Source organism: Python bivittatus, unplaced genomic scaffold (assembly GCF_059951505.1).
Source record: "Python bivittatus isolate LINGU-HERP-01145 unplaced genomic scaffold, Pbiv_v1 ctg000480_np1212, whole genome shotgun sequence".
Classification (NCBI taxonomy): domain Eukaryota; kingdom Metazoa; phylum Chordata; class Lepidosauria; order Squamata; family Pythonidae; genus Python; species Python bivittatus.
In genome coordinates this window covers 70,843,586-70,862,321 of record NW_028277075.1, presented here as the reverse complement: position 1 = coordinate 70,862,321, position 18,736 = coordinate 70,843,586, and the positions used below count along the sequence as shown (strand labels likewise).

Sequence of the window (18,736 nt, the reverse complement as noted above, 5' to 3'; positions counted from 1 at the left end):
TGCAGTGATGGCGAACCTATGACATGCGTGTCAAAGGTGACATGCCACAAAGTTTTGGGTGACATGCCAGCGTTCACCAACACCCGACAACAACTATTCTCCCTGTTTGAGTTACCAAAGAAACTGAGTTTGTTTTACTTATATTTCGCTTTTGTAATTATTTGATGTTTCTTTATATAATACATAGCACCACAGATGATTGGACTGTATTTTTTTTTAAGTAAATTAACATGTAAAGAATTGTTCTCTTTTGTTCGGGGGGGCGGGGTGAGGTGACACACCAGCAGAGTCGAGTTAGGTATTTTCCAAATGTTTGACCCACTGAGCCCAAAAGTTTTGCCATCATTGTCCTAATGAATGGTTTACAAATTCCAACTAGCACCACTGTGTGGTAGAAACACATGATACAAGATGTCACAAAGTAACACTGTTTATGGGACTGAAGGCTTATTCAGGGTTTATACAGATAATATTTCCCTGATTGGTCACACAGCGAAAAGAAAGAAAAAAAAATAAAAAGTTCAATCACCACCAAAATTAGTGTTTTTAACTACATGTATTGTTATGTTGTTTTCCATGAGACTTAGGGCCAATGCGTATGTTTCTGCACTATATGCTTGCATTTTGGCCTTTTTCTGAAGTTAAAAATCCTTTGAAAACTTTATTTACTTCTGCTTTTTGCAGAATCATAAACCTTTCCAATGTAGAGCGGGAAAATCTAAACTAGAGAGCTTCGAAGGCAACCTGTCAGTTGATTCACTTGAAAGAAATGTTGAGCCAAAGACGGTGAAAATAGATTTTCCTTTTATTACTACGTTTGAATCTCAGCCTTTACTCTTTCTCCATTATTTGCACTGCTAAGTCAGCAGCTGCCCTTTCTTCTACTCCTGAGCAAAGGCAGCATCCCTGAACCACGGCTGCCCCTGGCTCTGCCAGAGACAGCTTCCTGAGACAGCTGAATCTGACTGGCAAGCAAGGGCACCAAATGAGTAATTTTGCACTGTTACTGCCATGGAACCGGACATGCACTTACAAGATTTTGTAGCCCAGCTGCCAAATAACTGGAACAGTGTTTGGTTTTAGGCATACTAATTTGGGAGAGGGTCAGGCAGGGCCTGATCTTTAGGCAAAGTGGATGGGCTATCAGGCTTCTTATGGGGCACAACTTTCTAATGAGCATGTTCATTGCAAGTACTAAGGAAGCCATTAAGAAGAAATCCAGCCAGGGTCATGTAACACACAAAGCCTATTTATAACAGCAGGCTAATTTCATGTGCCTTTTTCTCCTGCCCAGGAGGCACAACCGAGGGCCTTATCCTCATGAGTGGGAGGAGCCTTGTTCTTACACTGGGCCCATCTAGTCTCGGCTGGTTTGCTTCTTGCCAGAGCTAACCCTCACTTTGTGGGCTGAAGGGCCCCTTGGGCTCTGCTTTGGGCACCCCATGACCACAACCTGCCATGAGGATAGATGGCATTTGCTGCTCTGCCTTGACGGGTAAAATGCATAACTACCCACTTAGGTAGTTGCCTTAGTCCTGATCTGTGAGAAGAGTCACACAAGGATCGTGAAAGACCTGGGCCCCAAACCTCTGCACTGGCTTTCCTCCCTTCTATCTCTCAGTTCAGCTTGCTAAATGCAGTAGGAAAGGACACCATGGGGCCATCTTAAAGTTTCTGTACTAAACAGCAGTGTACTGAAACATTCCACTTTTGTTCATGATTATGTTCAGTTGTGTCGAACTTTTTTCTTTGTTATTGTCAGATTTTCTATTTGTTGACATCTCAAAGGTTTGAATAAACACAGATTTTTAAACTACAGGTGTAGCACTGCCTTAGACCTAGACCCCAAATGGAGTATTTGCAGCAGAGTGGCCTAGTATACATAAAGTGATAGGAGACAACCAGCAGGGTAAGAATACACATTGTTCAGGACATTGGGGTGAGATCAGGGAGACCCAAAGTGAAACTCCCAGTTGACAGTTCAGTGGGTGACTTTGGGCCATTTACTCTCAGTCCAATGAGGGGGAAATAAAATTTGGGGAGATTCTGTGCAGGCACCCTCATGTTTCCTCAAGAAAGGTGGGGTACAAATATAATAAATAATAAATGGATAGATAGGTCTAGGATTGCCACATTTTTTCTTAGCAGGTTTCCTAAAAAATCCAGCTGGAGAAGCTGTTCATCTCATGGAAGCATTTAGAAGGCTGACTTATTCTTAAAGAGACTGCGTGGTACATTAGCAGGAAGGAATTTTTAACCACAAATGTGTTAGATAATGATGGATAAGCCACTGTTGCTCATCTCCCAGCCCTAGGGGGAAAACATGGGCCTGCCTTCTGAGACTATTGTAAGATGTACTGGAATGTTAAATATAAAGCCCTTTGATCCCGCCCAAATGCTAAAAACATGTTTATGGCTAATATTCCTATAAAAAGGGAAAAGCACAGCTGTACCATTTTAGAGGGCTATTGGTGCTGAAATGATTGGCAGGGAAATGGTTAGGATCGCAGGCAACTAAAATGGCTTTTCTACCCCCAACTGTACAAAGTATATTCCTCAGCTAGCAATGGAATGTTGATCTTCAGGATTCCAAGGGTCTCTCTTAGCTCCCAGATAGGTAGTGCCTTCTAATACAATGGATTTCTTCTTTATGCAGTGTTTTGGGGGGAATTTTAAATATTGTCTTGGTTTTCCTTTTTCAAGGCTAGGGAGGTCTTCCTAATGCCTGAAAAGAAAAGATGACACTATGGAACATAAACTGGAAAATATTTGCTGGGAGAACATAAAATACAACGTACTTTTCTTTAAAGAGAGTGCTTTTCAAATAGGGTATAATTTTAAAGAAGCCAAGCAAGACTGTGATGTGCCATGTACCACTTCTAGCTGTGACAATTTTCGGAGATGCTAGCACTTACCCAGAGTTCATTTTCCTTGGAAGAAAGTAACTGGAGATCTTTGACACATCTGTGGAATTATAAATATTCCAAAACATTCTATTCTCCATCCATTACATTTTAGAAGAACTAGTATGGTTCTGCAGAGACCAGTTTCTTACCTTCCTTTTCTAACTTCAGAACACGTTTCTAGTTCCAATTGTAGACAGACCTTATTAATACGTTTCATGGAAAGGGAAGGAAAGATTAATCTCCACCTCTCATTGGCCGTTCCAGCTCCTATTGCCAGTTCATCACTCAGGTGTTTTTGGCCATCAGTTGTCATTTCTGTATCTCCATAACAACAATCCTGTGTGATAAGTTGGGTTGAGAGTGAGAGACTGGTGCAAAGTCAACCAGTGAACTTTCATGGCTGAGGAACAACTTGAATGTGTTGCCAGTCCAACATTTTCACCGCTACACCACACTGGTCTTTTCTAACCATTGAAACATAACCATGAGTATCATTGACTTAACATAATCAGGAGTGTTAGCTTTTAAGAGGTATTACTTTAAATTAGGACATCCATCTAGATGACTTTATTCAGAGAAAACATTTGTTCTCAACAACTAAGAAAATCCTTGAGAGATCACATAGTCCCACTTCACATCTATAACAATAGTTTAACTGACCAATAAATATTTATATCACATAGATATCAAAGAAAAATACCTTTGGAGTTGCTGATAGATTTTACTCAAGAAAATATTAAGTGTGTGATAATGAGAAATCTTGCAGTAACTAACCATATCACATTAGGCAATGTGCGTGACTAAAACATACACAGCCATCAGGGAGCCACAGATCTTACCACCTAAGCAGTTAACATAACTATGTTGCATCTGTCCAACAAAGAAGTGAACAAGCATTTGTCGCAAAATGTTTTGAGCTTGTAAGAAATATAGATACCCTACAGCTTAATGTTATATCCCTCTAGCCTGCCTTTGGGGATTAGAATAAGACTAATTGTTCCACCCATCTATGGTCTCTACTGTTTGTGATTCAAGTGTGGAGAGTGTTGAACGGCAGAAAGAAAAGCTTTTTATTGCATACTTTCTCTGAATTCTTGAGAACCATGGAAAATGGAAAATGAAAATTCTAAATGTCAGAGAGACCCTCTGGGGATAGAGGAGAAATGCCTGTTATCCATGGAGGAACTAATGCTCCCCCTCACCATATGTCAAAGGTACACTTTCAATAGAAAACTTTTCTTTCTGCTGTTCAACACTCTTCACACTTGGACAGTTAGTCTTATTCTAATTCTTCTGCTCAGGTTAAGCACCCCAAAGCAGGGTTAAAGAATCATACTAAATTATCATTTGTCTCATTTGGTTACATCTTACTTTATTGTATGAACCTAGCCATTTGTGATTTATCCAATAAATCATGATTAAACAAACCATGACTTAGCACAATACATGCAATCTATATTAGAATACAGAAAATGACTGTGGTAACCCTCTTCCATTCCTCCTTCTTACAAGTGGGGATTGCTAAGTAATGTTTAGGCACTTCTCTGTCCTACTCTTCAAAATGTTTTGGATCCTAGATACTCCCCATGACACATTTGCACCTAAATTGTTAAGGCACATCTGTCCCCAAGAAACCTAATGCCAGCAACAAAGCAGAAATAGAAACTGGAATATCAGGTATAGATTTGAAGTAACAGAAATTCAAATGGGATAGCAAAACATTACAGTAGATTAGCATTCAGGAGCATATAGCAGAAGGCTAGGACTGCAATTTTTGTGCTGTTCTGTTATTGTGTAGAAAGGCTCTAAAATATTGTAATATAGTTTACTGTATTGTCTTTTAACACCCACATTTTCATGAATAGCCTTTGAAAAATTCCTTTTTGATGACTGATTTCTGTACTACTTTTACCATTGTGAGATAAGCATAGTAATGTGCAGATGTTCCTTTGTCTTCTAAGAGTGCTGATGGTTTTAGGAATATGGAAGATTAAACCTGGTAGGCATAACAAGGAGGACCAAGCAATGGACGGAATACGATGTAGCTGTTTATCTAGGAATTTCCAGCATTCTAAGAAATTTTCCAGCCAGTTCCAGAAATTAAATCAAGTGTGCATGTGTGTGAATAATGAACTGTTTGGAAAAGAAGTGAAAAATAGTACAAATGTATATTTTTCAGCTAGTCCAATATACAACAAGATTCTTTACTGTGTGGTGTAAGTATTCTGCATCACTGCAGTGCCATCTTGCATGGGTTTCCAGTCCAACGCAAGGCCTATCCTAAAAGTGCTGTTTTCATCCTTTAGGACTACTTGGCTCACTGCCGCCATATGCAGTGAAGTGGACAGAGACCATAGAAAGAGACATTTCAGTGGTGACATCTCTGAGGCTATGCCTGGTGCCTCTGCTATAGGCTGTCAGACATCAGGTAAATTTTCTTTTTTTAATTCTTCTCTCTGGATTTTTAGTCTCTATTTTCAGATGAGGTAGGTACGTCTTAGATTCTTGTACAGCTGTAGGCTTTTCATTTTTTTAAATAGTAATTTTATTAAAAATTACAATTGAAAAGATAACTAAAAAAAATAAAAGAATAAAAAGAAAAAATAGAAAGTGCAGAAAAGAAAGAAGAGAAAGAAAAATTGAAAAGAAAGAAAATATAAAAATGTAATAGAGAAAAATAAAAGAAATATATAATGACTTCCTCCTTCATCACAAGTATCAACAATTTTAGTAACTTATCAGCTTCTCTTAAAATACAACAAATGATCTCTTCTTCCTATGTCCCATCTCTTATTTATAAAGAAATCCTTAAAGCCTCATTGTTCAGTCTTGATCAGCAAAAATCCATTAAGGGTTACCAGAGATAACAACATATCTATTTTAACCTTGATCAAATAAACCAACTTTACATTCCTTCCTTTTACTTTTAACGACCTTGATCTTTAGTCCCTTCAAATAATATCCTAGAATTTGATTTCTTTTCATTTTTTCTTTGTTGCTTTTCACAAAATTCTTCAAAGCTTTAACAAACCTCTTTTGTAAATCCAATATAAGAAAATCATCCAGGTAACTCTCTTGGTTTGTTATTTGTATATCCTTTTTAATTATTAAGACATTAGCTGGTTGCATTTGTATGTCCAGTGCAGCATTTTTTCCCATATAATTCTTGTAGCCTGTCATTTTTAAATCCACTTTCAGATCAGTCTCAGTCTTGTAAGATAAAACTTGTTCCTCTTTCATAACATCTTTTAAACACAGTCTGTCTATGGAAGCAGACACTCTTAAAATTAACTTCTGGGTCCATTGTTCAAAAATATCCTTCAGTATGTCCAATGTTAAAATATTTTGCTTCATTTTGTAGTAGGAAGTCAAATTTAAGTATTCTTCCCCTTTGATTGTAATATTTAATTCCTTCTGGTTCCCTTTAATGTCCAACCTTCAAAGTCTCATCCTATCATGTTTTTAAAGAGAATTCAAAACAAAAGCATTTTCCCATGGGAAGGATTCTTATAATTAATTTTAAAATCTTATTTCAAATCTATCTGGACCTTTAGTCCATTTGTAACTTTCCAAAATCAAAGTTCTAATCACCCTTTTGCTGTTTATTCCAAAAGAATTTTTTAATGTCCTTGAACTTGTATTTAAAACTTCTTTCACTAAGGATTGAAGGAAACTCACTGGGTGCTATAAAACTTGTTGATCAAAAGCTTCCTAATAGCTGAAAAGCAGTTAAAAAGCAATTTCCAAAAGTGATTAGAAAAGGAAGTATGCAAACATAGTGTCCTTAAAGGCACCAACAACAGTTTGAGCAAGATGGCTATTCCTTCATCTCCCAGAGCTCTAAACCCGCTGGAGACCACTGTCTTGTGGTCTTGCAAGGAGCAACTGTCTGGAGCACTTGTGGGTGATCTCAAGATACCCCACATCAAAAATCTCAAAATATTATATCTAATTAATATTTCATCTGAAGTTGTTGTTTTAAAGTCTTTATTTATATCTATAATGTTTTAATGATTTTTTTTTTTACTTTGTTAACAGCACTTGGTGGTGTCTTTGTAGAACTGCAGTTATACTTTGGATTTATTTTGTAAGTATAATCAGCAAGAAAGGCCTACAGCTGGGGCTTCAGGGAAAGAAATGGTGAACTGGAGACAGTTCTGCTAAAAGCAGAGCTGACAACCGTGGCAGAATGAAGAGCCGGAAAGTAGACCGGCATTTTGTAATTCCTCTGGACAAGGAGAGGACTTGAGTCATGATATAACTCATGGTAGTCATCTGGTGAATGCTCACAAATAACATGATAGTCATCTCGTGTTCACAAAAATTCAAACGTGCCATTAGGTCAGAAAGATAGCCTAGTCTGATCTAACCACCAGACTGTACTAGCTATTAAAATAGGCTGAGAATTGAAAACTGTTCCACCTGGAACACAAATGTCTGTGATCTATATATTTCTTCCATTCCCAGTGATTTATAATAAGGTGTGTGTATGAAAAAGCCTGAGTGGACAGACTTTAGAGATCTACTGTCTGAAGTCCATCAACAGAGACTTGTCAGAAGAATTGCATCCAAGGAACTTGTTCGTGGTCTGGCTGAACCTTTATGCACTATTTGTGAGAAATTCTGGAGTGAGTGAGGTGACAGGTGACTTTATGAAGGTTAATGATGCTTGTATCTTCATAAGAGAAAGGGAAGATCCAGCAACCTCTAAACTGACACTGATACCTGAGAAGATTCTACAACAGAATATAGAGCAGGTCTATATGCAACATGAGTGTCAGACAAAACAAATCTCAATGTTTGATTGGGCAACTTCCTTGATAGATTTGGACAGACATAATATATCTTAATTTCAGCAATGTGTTTGACAAATATCTCATCACATTTTAATTAGCTAGCTAAAATTATGGGATGGACAGCATCACAATAAATTGGGTATACAGCAACTCGAAAACCACACTCAAAGAATGTCAACCAATGGTTCCTCATCAAAATGCAGTGAGGTATTGAGTTGAGCATTTCAGAGTTAGAGACAATTTGGTGTAGTGGTTAAGGCATAAGGCTAGTAACTGGGAGACCGTGAGTTCTAGCCCTGCCTTAAAGACAAAGCCAGATAGGTGACCTTGGGCCAGTCTCTCTCTCTCTCAGCCCTTGGAAGGAGGCAAGAGCAAACCACTTCTGAAAAACCTTGCCAAGAAAACTGCAGGGCCTTGTCCAGATAGTTACCAGGTATCAAAACTGACTTGGAGGCATCATCATCATCATAATTCAGAGTTCAGTCCTGGATCCTGTACTCTGCAATGCTTTTACTAACACTGTGTTTAAAAGCTGAGATCCTTTCCATATGTATTTTATGTTATTGCTCTTCCCTCCCCCCCCCCCATATATTAAAGCAATATTTGGATGTAAAATGTGGGGAGAATACTTACCAGCTTGAAGTTGAGTCAAAAGTGGGTAGAATAACTAATAATCCAAAATATAGAAATAAAATTCCAAATTATCTTGATGGATGAGATAAATAGGCTAGAAATAATGGAATGAAATTAACAGAGACAGTTGCAAAGTTCTTTACTTAAACGGAAATCAAATGTGCAACTGTTGCATGGAGGATACTTGTCTCATTAATCACACTTGTGAAAAGGACCTTCAAAGAGGAAGCTGAACATAAATCAACAGTATGATGTGGCTGAAAAAAGGGCAAATGCTATTTTAGACTGCAACAGGAGAAATATAGCTTCCAAATCATGGGAAGTACCAGTTCTCTGGTATAATGGTGAAAAGCTGGACTTTTTTCTTTTCTTAAAACAACACTTTCACTTATCAAAGGGTAGAATGAAATTGACAAAGAGCTCTGCCAATTCCCTTTCTAGCCCAAGTAGCAAGAAGGATGGTAGAAGGATGGTGTTTTTCTTTCCTTTTTGGGTTGTTTTTTTTTTTACAAGTTAATTGATGGAACAGTAAAATGGTGGGCTTCTCTCTTCTTTTTTTTATAATATTTTATTGAGATTTTAAAGATACATATTTAAAAGTTAGAAATGAAAAGAAAAATTTGAAATACAAAATATAAAGTAAAGGAAAAGAAAAAGTGAGGTAAAGTAAAAGAAGAAAAGATATGAAAAACAGATAACTTCCAATCTATCTCTGGTCTTAGAAATAATAAGGCTATCATAAGTGCTAGTTTTTAATACATTAAACAGGAATAATTCTTTGTCTAAACATATCCCATTACATTTATAATCTAATCTTCAAATCCCCATGTAAGCTTCACCCTGCCTGCATTTTGCAAATAGTCCATCAATGGTTTCCATTCTTTAAGGTAGTAGTTGTTTGAGTTTTCTTTTAATAAGCAAGTCAGTTTATCATTTTCTCAGTTTTAACAACCATTCTTGTATTGTTGGTAGTGTCTGGGTTTTCCAAAAGTGTGGATAAAGTCTCTTCCTTTTAATCAGGTGAAATTAGATAAGAGTTTCCCCCTCTAGCCCAAGTGACAGGAAGAGTGATAAAGCTAGTTTTTCCTTTCCTTATTTACTGGTCCACTGGTGGATGCAAGGAGAGTGTCAAGTATGGACGGAATCAAGGGGAGGGGGCTTATTCCAAAGGTCTATCAATTGAAACCCCAAAGACTCACCCATGGAAGGAAAGTTACTGTGTTGATTTTCTTAACATAGATGGGAAGAGTAAAGCAGCAGGAGAATCTCACCAGCTGGGGTCCTTGGTAAGCACAGTCTGCAGAGGACACCAGGCCATCATTGTGGCCAAAGCAGAGCATGGAGTTGAGCTCTGGAAGTGGCCCCCAGGACCTGTCCCTCAAGTGATAGGTGCATTTTGGCTTCCAAACAGTTGCCAGCCTTGTATTAGATAGAAGTTAAGGGAGTGTGAGGGAAATGGTGTGCTTGTGGGGGTTCTCGCTCATATACAAAATTACTAGAATAATAATGGGAGATACAGGACAGACAAAAGGAAATACTGTTTCATACACACATGCTGCATAGTTAACTATTGGAATTTGTTCCCACAACTAAACCTGCTTTCACATTTCTATAACTGGAAATAGAAGCCAACTGACTGAAATAGAAGCCAACAAATGATGGACTTTAAACAGCTCTGTGGGGCTGGTGGTAAGATGGCGGCAACAGTGCTCTTACACATTAAGTGGGATGCTTAGTTTAGCATGCCATCAAGAACCATGTTTGATACTGTTTGATACTCTGAATGCCAATTACTGGGGAACACAAGGTGCTATTGAGCTTAAGTTCAGCTTGTGGGTTTCCCATAACCTTTCCACTGGCCAGAATGGAAACAGAAGATTGGGATCTTCATTCATTGCTGCTGGTGCTGCTGTTGTTAACCTAAAAGACAGGCATCAGATTAAAGGCAACCTTATTTGATTGTCCTTACTTAAAAACTAAATGGCAAAAAATGGCTTGTATATTATTACTTTCAAGTTAAAGGACAAATCTCTTATAACTGATAAATAACATTCGGGTTCCTTTTCATGAGGGAAAGCTATAAACTATACTCTTTAAGTGGGACACAGTATGCTTAAGTGTCATGAATGAGACTATCTTAGGATGAAATAACTGAACAGCCAAGGGAATAAGTCCCAAATGTATAATGCTAAAAAAAGGAAGCAAAAGTTCTTGAGAAGCTTTATGTAATTCAAACAGTTTAAAATGAGTCAACTTCAACTGAAATAAAGATCATTCTGTTCCCAAATAGGAGAAATATCTCCAGCAATAACTGCAAAATTCTGAGTGGGATTCAGAGGTTCCACAAGACTGAAATTTCAGTTACATTTAATATAATGTTTGGAGGGGGGAGAGGTATGTAATCTTTCAAGTACAGTATTCCATCTCCTGACGACCCCTCGGTGTCTGGCTGCAGGCTCCCCACTTCTTTAAGCAAGGAGAAATTCCAGGGACAGGATTCAGTTTTAGACTCCTTTTGGGGAAAGATTAAAGGGGTCAGTGCCCCTCTCTCCCTCTTTTTAAGAACATTTTCCCACACACAAGCACCCAAGGTCTAATTGGATATAACGTATTCAATGTATGTATAGTTTTGGTATACTTAAAGCAATGGTATACAGTTTTGCTACTCACCCATTTTTTCATAGAAAGTTTGCAATCCAGATGATTTTAGTATGTATGTACATATGTATAACATTATTCACTCTTTCTTGTTTAAACGGCTGCTTTTTCACCCTGCCACGACATCTCTCAGCCGAAGGACGGATATCTCCATTCTGGCGACTTTCTTAAGAGATTCTACTGTTCCTCTGTTGTAATGTAGAGAAAAATATTGGTCTAGACAGACCTCAGCGTGAAACGCAGCTGGTGCAAATTCTCTCAGCAAGGGCTACGGAAGTTACTACAAGGTAGTTCAAAACCCCTCGGGGAACAGTGGTGTTCCCTCTTCTCTTACCCCTTTTCTGCATTCTGACCTTAGGTCTGTCAGACGACCTCTTCCCCAACATCCGCTCTCTTTTTAAAAACCTCTCCTCAGACGAAGGATCTTTCCATGAACACTTCGGCTTATTCTGCAGCGTTTTGTTTTTTCCCATACAAGCCGACCAAACAGAGCCGCGCTTGAGCCTGTTCAGCTGGTCGCGGCGTGAGTTCAGGGGCTTGTCGCTCGGCTTGTTACTCCTATAAAGCCACCTAACCCAGAACAAGAGGAAGGCGCAGGGGTCCTAAAAGCACGCCGCCCGGTCCAGTAATCTCCCAGTCGAAGCCACGATTCCTTGTTGACACAGCCGCTGGCTGGGCGATGTCTCTTTAAAAGAGATCTCTGCCCAGGTAAAGGGGGCGGTCCCTCTGCCCTCCCCCTTTTCCTTCCCTGCGCGTCTGTCACTGGGGATTAGCAGCTGCAGCCAGCTCAGCGCCAGAGGATCAGGCTCTCCGGGAGAGCGAGAGACAGATTGAGATTGCGCAGGGTGGGCTGCGGATGCCGACATGCACGTTCCCCCCCCCGCGCTGGTAAAACTTGGGCGCTCCTCCTAGCGGGTGAGCAAAGGAGGCGAAAGGGGAGGAAGCTTTGGGCTTCGCGCCGGGATTCCACTTCCTGGAGGAGCCCTCCCGGAGCACAGGTCTCCTGCGTTCCTGCTGCGCCGACGGAGAGGAGGCGCAGGAGCCGCACCCGCCCACGATGAAGGACCGGCTGGAGCAGCTGAAGTCGGTGAGTATCGCCCACCCCCTTGCTGGGTCTCCCACCGGGAGGAGCAGGACGGGGACTGGGGAGGAAAAGGAACTCTGGCTGCTCTCAGTGGAAACTCCCTTTAACTCCGTGGGGTTTACTTCTGAATAAACATGCACATGATCCGGTATCGGGAATCCATTGACGCAGAGAAAGAAAAGCGTTTCAGTCCCCGCCCCCGCCCCCGCTCCCCGAGTCCAGTTGGATATGCCTATAGGGGAAGTATTATATAATTCAGGGACAGTACTGCACCTCTTCCTAGGTGGGGACAAGCTGGGGGCATATCTATCTGTCCGTTGACTTCTCCATTAAAAAATAGCAAAGGGGCTGTAGCCTGGCAGGTTTTAAACTTGCTGGAAAAATGAAGGTAGAAGGTGTGGGGAGAGCAAAACCAGTGGGGTAAAGCTGGGCATTCCGTGCCACAGCACCAAGGGTGCATGGTACAACCTGCAAGGCACACAAATCCTAAGGGGCCACCACTGTTACCAACTACCTGGTGTGTGTCTGACCTCTAAGGGGGGGGGGGTTGATCAGAAGAGGTGTCTGGATGTAGCAGTGTAGTCCTATCAATAACAGACTTAATCTGAGTAGTTGGAAAACGGGCAAAATAGTGAGTCTGTCGTCTTCAGAAGCTTGAAGAGGGTTAAGCGAAGAGTGCCACCCATTTCTTTCCATGCATGAAAAAGATAAGCAGAATCAGCACTTCCTCCTTTTGATTTCCCTCCTTGTGACATTCAGGTTTTACCTGGTAAATGTGGCTTTGTCACTAAATTATGAGCCTGGGGACATAGCTGTATTAAGATGTCATTAAAGGGTTAGGCACATCAAGAGCTTAGGTTCTGATTTTGCTTTGTCTCTAACACTGCTTGACTTAGTGACTTGTAACTGCTCAAGGTCACACAAAATAGATTTTTTTTTCTTTTAAAGGTCCACTAGAGCATAAGGAACATTTTCTCAAAGCATGGTACAACTTACAATTTCATAGTTTCCATTTTTAAACTGCTGGGCCATTTGCAAAATAATGCATCTAGCTTGTAAGACAACTTTGCCTGTGATTCTCCTCAAGTGCATCATTCTTGTGTAGCTACCATGGGGTGATATTATAAGGCTGGTTGTTTGGCTCAGGTCACTGGCACAAGGACAGCTTCTCATTGACTGCATTGCCAAAATACGTTGTTAGTTCAATGTGTGCCAGGCTTTGCAGAGGCCCCGATGTTTGAACGTTCTGGGAAGGTCTTTTGCGCTGCCGAGTTGGGATACAGAATTGGCCATTTGTGGCACAGCGGTACTGCTTGTCTCATGGGATGAACCAGTTGCCTACTGTCAGAGGAAGAATGCAATGGACATTGTGGCTCTGTCACTGTGACCAGAAACCTAGATGTTTAGCCAGAAAGCCAAATGGGAGGAAGCAGGAAGTAAGCTAGTACAAGCATGGCTTAACTTATAGAAGGGGAGGTATTCAGGTCATCTTGTGAATGTGCACTGTTTTCACACATGCAAAGCTGTGGTTTGTATAATCACAATTTATTGAAGAAACTACCATTTGTTGGATTCACCCAGTATATTTAACCAGAAAGGATTGTTTACATGCCACAGTAGCTGAATTAACACGGTATGATAAGACCCAAGGAAGCAAACCACAATTTGGTTTGGTATGGTGTATAAATTCTGATCCTGCATAATAGAAGGGGCTGTGGTATGGGGGGGAGGGGGAGGGTGCTGGAGAGGCTACTTAGTAGGTGCTACCACCATGCATTTCTTTTACATTTCACATGATCTGAGATTAAGTTCTGGCCATGTGATTGCAGATAATCTGCAGGAGATGAAAATAGGGAGGCAAAAAAACCCTCAGAGGAAATAATACAGGCTAACAGCACAAAGCAGGCCTAGAGAACCCGTGGCCTTTCTTATGTTGCTGAACTGCAACTCTCCAGCAGCTTGGCCAGTTATTTTAGTTCAGCAATATCCAGAGGCCAAAGGCTCCCAACTCCTGTCTTTGAGTTGGGTTGGATTGAGAGGCTTCCTTGGGTGGGCTTATTTTATTATGGTAAATTCTGTGTGGTGTCTCTTATCAGGCTTGTTTTCCAGTTCAGCTGATAATAGATTAAATACAACTGTCAAACAGATAGTCAAAATTCAAATTTTAGAGGAAAGTACACAAAACAAGACCAGTGACAACTACACCCATCATAGAAATTACCAATAACAAAAAATTCTTCAGCTTTGCTACTGCAGAAACTTCCTCTGTGGCAGAGGCGTATAATGTATTGCCCCAAAATTAGATTTGCCTCCTTAAAACTCTGGGTTCGTTTTCCAAAGCTCCTCCAAAATTTGCAACAACCTATAATTCTTCATGTGACAAAAGGGGAAATTATTACCTATGCTGGGTGTAATCATATTCCCATAACTAAAAAGTCCCAATTTGCTCCACTTTGGGTAGTGTGATCCTTGGTGTAGAATTCAAAGGCCCGCCATAGCCCTTGTTCTTAAAAAGATTGTGCACCCTTGCTATGATGAGTGAGAAATCCTTGCTCTTGAGTAAGATTTAAATAAATGGAATCAAATTATTAATCACTTTTAATTGGACAGTTTCATGCTGCTTTCTGCCTTGAAGATTTGCTATTCTTGCTGAATTATACTGATTTTGAGGTCAGTAACAGAACATCTCGGGAGAGTGAAATCTGCTTGCTAGCTATTAAAATAGACATATTTAGTATTAGATCTGTGCCCGCTTATTTAGTTTGACAATGACTTGTTTCTCCTCTTTAGATCAACCCTTCAACATAATATGCCACCAAGTCTCTTCCGCTTTTACTGAAAATGTGTGCAACAAAAGTATCTGTTAGTTGTTAAGGTCAACCAAAATTCTTTTTTTCATTTTGAGCTATCTCTTTGCTTGTAAGATAAAGATGATATTTATAATAAAGTGAAATAATTTAGATTCTGTGCACTCTTTGAATTTTATATAAGTTTGAATTAAGGCAACCTGAATTCTGCAGCATGCAGAAATTGTGCACATTTGCATTTTGTTTTCAATGTGTCTAATTCATATTGCCTGCTCAAGTCATTGAGCAATATAACGGGCTGTGCTGCATATTAAAACCCCGACTACAGGAAAAGCAACTGAATTTCTCTCTGGCAAAGCTTCCCATACGTTTCAATAAATGCTTTTTTTTTTTTAATGCTGATTTTAAAAAGTTAAACAAGGAACCATCAGCTATTCGGCACTTGAGCAGAATTTTGGAGCAACTATGATGGTAATCTTTTGACTGGGAGCAAGTAAACTCATTATTTTTAGTCTGAAAAGTTGTGTGTGTTTTAAATTGTACTAGACCAGTGTTTCTCAGCCTTGGCAACTTTAAGACCTGTGGACCTCAACTCCCAGAATTCCCCAGCCAGCCTGGCTGGCTGGGGAATTCTGGGAGTTGAAGTCCACAGGTCTTAAAGTTGCCAAGGTTGAGAACACTGTACTAGACTGTAATAGTAATCCTATGAGCCAAAGAACCTGGAATTTTGATTCCTTACACTTATTCCATAAGTTGTCCTTTCTGAGTAGCTGTGAGGAAGAGGGATGGATTTATGGATCTTTTATTTCATTGAGTGGGAAACATTCCAACTACTAGCACGTGTGCAGAAAACAACACCTAGGTTCTTAAGAATGAATCTGGTCATTAACCACTTTGTCCAGGATACTGTAGAAGAGAGATTATAAAGAAACCAAGGATTAAAAGAGAAAGACCTTGAAGGAGAAGTTTAACTTTTTCATTGTATTGGCTTCTTGGAGGGAAGTTGGAGGAGTTGCAGAAGTGCTTATTCTTTTTGTATCATAAAGAACTGTACGTGTTTAGCCTTTTCTTGTCAAGCCTGGCTCGTAGGGCTATGTTATATGTTGTACCTTGTGCCTCAGTTGTCTCTCTGTAAAAGAACTTTTTGTTATATGGTATCTGAAGTTTGGTTGATAGGTACGTCTGTGGTTATTAGACAATTTAAATCAAGCTAAAATTATTTTATTGTACCTGAGGCCCTTCAGTTCCTATGGTAGGCATTGTAATTCGTAAACAAATATATAGGGCTGGCCCTATAGTGAGCTGGAGTAAGATGGTTTTTGTCAGCTGGCAGAAGCAGAGAAGAAGTAATTATAGTCCTTTCCCCTGGTGTTCCTTTTCAGCCCCTTAGTTCTCTTCCTCATTAGAATTAAAGGATAAACTTGACTGGGCTCATGCATTGTCTTAATCCATGGCTTGTTTAAATGTGGCTTATTGAATAAACCATAGTGGACGGTTTCATACAACATGCTAAAACTACAAACAATCAAACCCCATTTTGGCTTAGAACTAGGTGTGAACGTTTCCACTCCTTCAAGTCCAGTGGTATACTATTAGTGTTGAAGTATGAATTCACAAACAGTCCAGTCTACTTCGTATATAAAATAGATAAAATATCCCATATTTTCTCTTGGTTCAGACAATAAAGTGGCTTAGGCTAGGCTGGCAAATCTGACATATGTCAGGAGTAGGATGGAGCAAAACAAAATAAAAAACCTCAAGACTTGAATAATACAAGCTGCAGGGATGTCTGACCAAGTTGTATAATTCAGAGGCTGAGATAGGTATTCTAAGCCTTAGATTCTCATCAGTTTTTTTTCCTTCTTTAAGAATCATTTTTCCTCATCCAGAACTGCTTTGCTAGAGTTTGGAACTTAAAACACTTTTGCCCCTGTTTTGGAGAGTTTTCCATCCTCCATGTTCCATGACTTTCATTGGGGTACATCCATTTCTGAAAGATGAGATCCTGTTTCAGATTGTCCATTTGGACCAGATGGAGGCCCAACTAGTGTCTCTCCTTCCTGCCTCAACTTCCCATTTTCAGCATGGTATAGTCAGATTTTGCATCAAGAGGGGTTCCGTACGGAGATGGCGGCAGTTGGTGTCCATCCAGAGATCCAATTTATTGACAGTGACTTTGGGTGCTTCCTGAACAGGTTTGGAATGGGCAGTAGGCCTGCTTCGTTCAAAGAATGTTGCTGCAGAAGGTGGGGGGCAATATCATTTGTTCTTTGCAACTTTTGGGGATTTCCCATCAAATCTGCTTTTTTTCCTTAGCTAGCCAACAGGCTTTTCTTTTTATGTAGAAGCATCCTTTTTGCCATTATAGGCCTACCTGCTGTATGATCCCATATAGAGAGATACACAGATGCAGTTTAGTGCTTATGGATAGTATGTGCTTGGAATAATTCTCAGCTTTTGTTTTGTGTGTGTGCGTGTGTGTTAAAGGGAATACTTTCCTTGGGCTACCCAATCTGTTGAAGACCAAATGTGACCTCTACCTACATTTCCATCTTGATTTGCCTGGCACAGAAGTTAATCCAGTGAGGGAAACCACCTTTTGTTTTCTCTTGCTGAATTTAAGGAGTGAACTCTGCAGTTTCTTGTGTTTGGAAGGTCCAAAGTCCACATCACATTTTGAGGGAATGGACCACGGTTATGATGACCCTGCACAAATGAACTGGTTGTTTCTTTGCCCAGGATTCAGAAAAAGCCTGGGGGCCGGGTGAAGGGAGGAAAGGAATGACAGATTTAGTCAGGATTATAAAACCATCAGTCAGGAGAAGAGAAGATAAAATGCTTGGGAGAGAGAAGGGGATTAATTTTATTTTTATTCCTCGGTGAACTCAATATCCAAACAGGCAGTGATTTTATAGAGGATATACAAATGGGGAGGGAATTTCTGGACAATAGTTTATGACTTTTTTTTTTCCTTCTTGATTGAAGATGTTCCAGGTGGAGGGAATATTCAGGAAGAGAAACATTCCAGCGTGTAGTTTTTTTCTGCTTCCTTGGCACAACTGCATTTCATTCATTCCTTGAATGTTACATCTGTGATAGAAGCAGAAGGCTGTTTCCTGCACGGCTTTCACTTTCTCCCTCCGCTTTTGAATGTGGCCTCATCTGTATGCAGAACAAAGTGGAAACATTGGCTCTAGACAGTATCCCTTCAAATATTAGAGGAAAAATCACATTGCTGAATGCTCTTTCCATGTTTGGGGACCTGTGTGATTTGGAGAAATGTTTAGTCTCACTATCTGGGCCAAATAACTTTCTCTCTGTGTAATGATTTGTGTGCAGTCTTCAGAAGCATGTAAATCCTTCACTATATCAAGTGAAATGTGAAATAATGTCCCCCAGAAACATTTTTACTTTCTCTCTTAAATCCTAAAATCATGATATGTGCTTTTGTGCATAAAAAAGCAAAGCTCCTAAAGCCCAGAGCTCCATTCCTGGGAAAAGATCACCAGCCAGAATGTAATTGGTTCTTACTACTTTTTAGAGGCATTTTTTTTAAAAAAATGGCTGCCAACATGTGAAGCTTGTTCTGTAAAGAGGAACTTGGTTTTACAGCTTGGGAAGATCTTCAACAATAGCAGGTGGATTCAAGAATGATACAGTATATGAACCAAGGAAAAAAATACAGATCTTGTTAAATATCCAGGCAGAGTTCGGAATGGTTTGGTTGGTTATCCAGAGAAAACCCTTTAGAACAAGGTTTAGAAGCAACAAGAAAAGGCATTTCTTCTGAGTTGGTTCTTCACTCTGTGATAAATTCCTTCTCTGAATCTAAATGGTAAGACGCTTATCCCT

The 18,736-nt window shown here is 39.8% G+C and overlaps 1 protein-coding gene and 1 long non-coding RNA gene across 3 annotated transcripts in view; one reads left to right on the top strand and one right to left on the bottom strand.

Moving 5' to 3' along the window:
- Positions 1 to 8,912: 8,912 nt before the first annotated feature.
- Positions 8,913 to 11,642, bottom strand: LOC112541525 (uncharacterized). Of its 2 annotated transcripts, none has more exons than XR_003085519.2 (3): positions 11,328 to 11,642; positions 11,006 to 11,181; positions 8,913 to 10,255 (listed from the first exon to the last, which is right to left on the bottom strand). It is a non-coding gene; the product is annotated as an uncharacterized LOC112541525 (long non-coding RNA). The 2 variants fall into 2 exon arrangements; XR_003085520.2 differs by having other exon boundaries at positions 11,347 to 11,642.
- Positions 11,643 to 11,756: 114 nt separating this feature from the next.
- The window catches only part of STX3 (syntaxin 3), a 37,429-nt gene continuing 30,449 nt past the window's right edge, over positions 11,757 to 18,736 (top strand). Inside the window, exon 1 of the mRNA XM_088146249.1 lies at positions 11,757 to 12,080. Within this exon, the coding sequence (XP_088002375.1) occupies positions 12,051 to 12,080 (30 nt within the window). The 5' untranslated portion in view covers positions 11,757 to 12,050. The remainder of the gene's footprint in view (positions 12,081 to 18,736) is intronic.